The sequence below is a fragment of the Erinaceus europaeus genome, chromosome 9, assembly GCF_950295315.1.
Source record: "Erinaceus europaeus chromosome 9, mEriEur2.1, whole genome shotgun sequence".
In the NCBI taxonomy this organism is placed as follows: domain Eukaryota; kingdom Metazoa; phylum Chordata; class Mammalia; order Eulipotyphla; family Erinaceidae; genus Erinaceus; species Erinaceus europaeus.
In genome coordinates this window covers 14,662,888-14,668,372 of record NC_080170.1, presented here as the reverse complement: position 1 = coordinate 14,668,372, position 5,485 = coordinate 14,662,888, and the positions used below count along the sequence as shown (strand labels likewise).

At 40.5% G+C, this 5,485-nt stretch overlaps 1 protein-coding gene across 1 annotated transcript; it reads left to right on the top strand.

The window, feature by feature from the left end:
* The first annotated feature begins 3,521 nt into the window (after positions 1–3,521).
* LOC103117166 (vomeronasal type-1 receptor 4-like) lies at positions 3,522–4,550 on the top strand. Its single transcript, XM_007527179.3, has one exon. It carries the CDS (start codon positions 3,522–3,524, stop codon positions 4,395–4,397), a length of 876 nt encoding a protein of 291 aa, XP_007527241.1. The 3' UTR covers positions 4,398–4,550.
* The last annotated feature ends 935 nt before the right edge of the window (positions 4,551–5,485 follow it).

Genomic DNA, 5,485 nt, shown 5'->3' with positions numbered 1-5,485 from the left:
TTTAATGTTTCTACTGTGTGAAGACATTAACTATAAGTTCTGCACTGGGGAGTGGTAAAAGCTCCCTGCCAGAATATAAGACTAGCCACCTTGGACCAGGACCACATACACTAACTGTGAGTCCTTCTCTGATTTCCTTCTGTCCCTCATTTTCTCTGATCTCATAAAAATGAAGACATAAAGTGGAAAGCAAGTTCACCTCCATTTGATTAACCCCGGGTCACAGACGTAAATTTCTTTATCAAGTCAGTGTAAATTGAGTTGCTCAAACACCAGCTGTGGCTTGAAAGAAGTCTCAGATGAGAGAAGTCTGCAAGGCTTTGTGCTTTGATGAGACAATCAGCATGGTTTGCTGTGCAGGCTGCTGGAATAGTTTCCTCTGAGTTTATTTTTGGTATCCAGTGGTAGATCTCTGCAGAATCAGACTCAAACTTAAGGAAGAGATGTTTGTCAATTTAAGTGTTAAAATTAATTAAAGTTTTCTAAATTGACCCAGAGAGCCCTCTGGAACCAATTGAGTGAGTCATTTGTTAGTCCAGGGACACATCAGAAAGTTCACTCTGCACACATTGGCCACAGGCCCTTGGGAGGCAGCTGCTAGTCCTCTCCTATAAGTCTGGCTGCAGACACTGTCCCTTCAGAACTGCATGTTGTCAGAGAGGACCGTCAGCACCCCAGGCTCAGACTAGGTAAGTCCCCTCCTGCCTGCTCTTCTCACAGGGTGGAGGGATCTTGTCATTCTTCCGATAAGTTTCCTCTGCGCTTTTTTTTTTTTTCTTTAAATGATCAACAAGATCATAGAATAAGAGGGGTTCAATTCCACAAAATTTCCACCTCAAAGTTCTGTATCACAGCCCCTCTATTGGAAGCCTCCATATTCTTTATCCCTCTAGGGCATGGACCCAGCATCATTATGGGGTGCAGAAGGTGGAAGGTCTGGCTTCTGTAATTGCTTCTTTGCTGGACATGGGTGTTGGCAGGTCAATCTAAACTCCCATCCTGTTTCTACCTTTCCGTAGTGAGGCAAAGCTCTGGAGAGATGGAGTTCCACAGTACATTGGTGAGGTCATCTGCCCAGGAAAGTCAGGTTGACGGCATGGTAGTATCTGCAACTTGATGGCTGAAAAGTATTAAGATATAAAGCAGAACAAATTGTTTAATAGTGAGGAATCTGAAGGTAAGAATATAGCAGATGGGATTTGGGGGTCTCCATTTTGGAAAAGGCTAGTAGGTCTATTTTAGGTATATTCCAAGGGGCCATGCATCTACTAATGTTTGCCTGAGCCCAACAGCTAATATGCAGGTGGGCTAAAGGTATTATCTGGGGAGATGGTATCAGAGTTGGAAAAAGGACTAGAAAACTGGATCAGGGAAGAGGTTAGCTCCCAAATATGGGAAAAGTATATGAATATTGTTAACTAGAATCCCCATCAATTTGATCTGAGGTCCATATTCAGCATAGGAGCCTGTGTAACCTCTGCAGCCCTGCAGGTGTGAGCTCGCATTGTGTGGTCATAGCTAGGAATGTTCTATGCTGCACTCATTGCAGGACCCATCTTCCTCAACTCTCTCTGCTTTTAACCTTTGACATTCTTTTATGCTGAACTCCTCATGTGTTTGTCCACCCATGTTACTCTATTCAACTTCTGTCATTTATCTTACATTCTCTTCCCCTCACCTCTCTTTTCTGTTACTAATTGTATATGACATCCTATCTCATTTCTCTTACATAATCGCCTGCTTTTATTTTCTTCATGAACTTTAAACTCAATTCTTTTATTGCCATTTATATATAACATAAAAGCCTTTATACTTATAAATTTTCCAATTTATGGTCTGGTCCTTATTTCTTGATCCTTATTTCAAAACAGTGAGGGAGGATGAGTTATCAGACTTGTACGCTTATCTGACAACAATATAAGCATCTCATGGGTCTTGGAACTAGAGAGAGTAAAAGAAAAAGTTAAGAAAAAGAGTGCCGGGAGTCGGGTGGTAGCACAGTGGGTTAAGCGCACATGGCACAAAGCACAAGGACCAGCATAAGGATCCGAGTTCAAGACCCTGGCTCCCCACCTGCAGGGGGTTCCCTTCACAGGTGTTGAAGCAGGTCTGCAGGTGTCTTATCTTTCTCTCCCCATCTCTGTCTTCCTCTCCTCTCTCCATTTCTCTGTTCTATCCAACAATGATGACATCAATAACCACAACAATAATAACTACAAGAATAAAACAAGGGCAACAAAAGGAAATAAATAAATATTAAAAAAAAAAAAAAAGAAAAAGAGTGCCACTCTGGGGATAGGATATTGAATGAAAGACAAAAATAATAATATATGCCTTTGAAAGAATACTATGAGTATAGTGATGTATAGGAAATATCTTAATCATCTTCCATGTTTACGAAAGCAGATAGAATGAAATCCAGATTTTCCATTGAATTAGAAAATATACGCATAGAACCTGAGTAACCTATAGCTCAAAATTTACATTTCTTCAGGTTACTACTTAATCAGAAAATGGAATGCAGAAATGATTTTACAAGTAAAATGCTTTATCACCACCCAATGATTCTTGTCACGTGACTTCAACATTCCTTTCAAAAAACCCCTGGAACTAAATTATCATTTCCAAACTATTATTGGAGAGTTTTACATAGCCTGCTGAAGAGCAGTGTTCTGCTAAGAAAATAAAAATATATAAAAGGTATCCCACACATTTTATGTTTAATTTGGGTTTAATATATAAAATATGTACTTATTTAAAAACCCCATCACATTTTACCACAAAAAAAATAGAAGAAGCAGCAACTTGTTTAAAAGTGGGCAGAGTATCTAGATAGGTACAGTTCCAAGGAAGCCACCAAACTGTGAAGAGGCATTTGGAAATACATTCATCAGCTCCTATTACTTTTTCCTGCTGGCATCTGAGGTGCAGTATGCCTCTGGAATGCAGCCAGGCAAGTGCCCCGTGGGGGTGCAATGAAGCTGATCTCTGGAAGGCAAGCTCCTGAAAACTGTCTTCTTCTTTGAGTCAGCATGTTCCAGGGCTTGGAGTGGGGTGGACAGACAAACAACTCACAACTCACAACTGCCTTTGCTTATTCAATATTCCTAGGTATTCCTCTGCACTTCACATGTGATTGCAAGTTTTCCTCTGGTTTCTTTTGCATCTTTTTCTCTACAGCTCTTGTAGTTGGCTACAGGCTCCTTGTTTTATAAGAATATTGGAATCTGAAGAGATTTCCTGAGCACATGTACACTAGACTCACCTCCATACAGCCATCTTAGATGCTGACTCTGGGGCTGGGGCATTTTATGAAAGATGAAAGTGTTGATTTTTGGACATTATACTAAATTGAGTGATCATCTGATACAGTTTCACAGAGTCCTGCCATTTCTACTAAGCTTATAAATATTTGTGTTCAAATATTGACTGCAAGTATACACAATGGTGATATTGATGAATGACAGCATTGTAGGAATTTTTTTTTCTGCCTTTTTGGGATTGGCTTTGTTGCAAACATCATGCTCCTCCTGCTTTACATCAACACCTTCTTATTTCAGCCCCATGCAAAGAAGTCGATAGATCTAATCATCATCCATTTAACTGTAGCTAATTTTATGACAGTTTCCTTGAGTGGGATTCCAGAAATTGTGTTTTTCTTTGGAATTAGAAATTTTATGGGCGACTTTGGCTGTAAGGCAGTGACTTATTCATACCGGGTGTGTCGTGGTGTTTCCCTCTGTTGCACATCTTTCCTGAGTCTGTTCCAAGCCATCAAAATTGCTCCCAGCAACTCCAGATGGGCATGGCTCAAACCCAGAATCTCCTCATTCATTTTCCCTGCCTTCTTCTTTTTCTGGATAATAAATCTGCTGATCTACATCCAGGTGCCACTAAGTATTAGGGCCCCCTACAATATCACTAACCTCGGACGGGTCTATAATCTCAAGTACTGCATAGGAGCACACCATGACAAGCTGCAGTTAGCTACAATTCAAGGGGCCATGTTTGTTGGCGATTTCCTGTGTGTGTTTCTCATGATCTGGGCCAGTGTGTACATGGTCAGGCTCCTCTTCATGCACCGAAAGACAGTGCAGCGTGTCCACAGCACCAGCCTCTGTCCACGACTCTCCCGTGAAACCAAGGCCACCCACACAATCCTGGCCCTTGTGAGCTTTGTCTTTTTTCACTTGACCAGTAGTTGCTTTACCCTCTATGTATGTCACCTCCATAATAGACAGGGCTTAGAGAACATCACACTGTTTATATCCTCTTGTTATCCAGTCATCTGTCCTTGCTTGATGATCAAAAACAATACCAGAGAATCCTTTCTAAAATCTACCTTTGGGAAAAAAAACAAACAAAAAAAGGAAGTCTTCTCCTTAGATCTTTCTTGAGCGTGTTGAACACCCTCACACAGATTTCTGAATATAGGGACATGTGATGAAGACAGCCTGCCCCATACCTAGTGTTAGTGAGGTAGAATTCTGATGACGTATTAAGAGCTTTTACATTGACCCTTCTCCAATTTATCCAACCTGTTAACATTGTAAGATAATAACTAGGCTTATGGAATAAAACTTGTAGGACACTATGGTATCTGGTGGGCTTCTACTCTCCTTTTCAGCAATGGTTCCAGAACTTCATTCCTACTATTGTTTGAGTGACTATGCAATAATATATCTCCCACATTATGAGCTATTCATCAATCCTAGAAATAAACTTAGTAAATAGACTTGCTGTGTTGTAGTTGTTATTATTTGCATTCTTTGAATCAGTGACATTGAATATATTTTATACATCTCTTTGTCTTCTGGATCTCTTAATGGTAAATATTCTGTCCATGTCCTCCCTCCATATTTAATAGAGTTGTTTGGAAGGGAGTGTGCTTGTGTGGCTCTGTGTGTGTGTGTGTGTGTGTGTTTTAATGAAAAATTAATTCTTTTTTTAAAATTTATTTATTTATTTTAAAAAGAGACATTAACAAAAATGTAGGATAAGAGGGGTACAACTCCACATAATTCCCTCCATCAGATCTCTATATCCCATCCTCTCCCCTGATAGTTTTCCTATTCTTTATCTCTCTGGGAGTATGGACCCAAGGTCATTGTGGGTTGCAGGTGGAAGGTCTGGCTTCTGTAATTGCTTCTCTGCTGAACATGGGTGTTGACTGGTTGGTCCATACTCCCAGTCTGCCTCTCTCTTTCCCTAGTAGGGTGGGTCTCTGGGGAAGCCAAGCTCCAGGACACATTGGTGGAGTAGTCTATCCAAGGAAGTAATGTTGGCATCATGCTGGCATCCGGAACCTGGTGGCTGAAAAGAGAGTTAACATACAAAGCCAAACAAATTGTTGAACAATTATGCACGTAAAGGCTGGAATAGTGCAGATGAAGTGTTGGGGGGTACTCACTGTAGACTATTGTGTACTTTTGCTTTCTGGTATATATTTTGCCCTAGTTTGTAGATACGTGTGAACATATGCTCT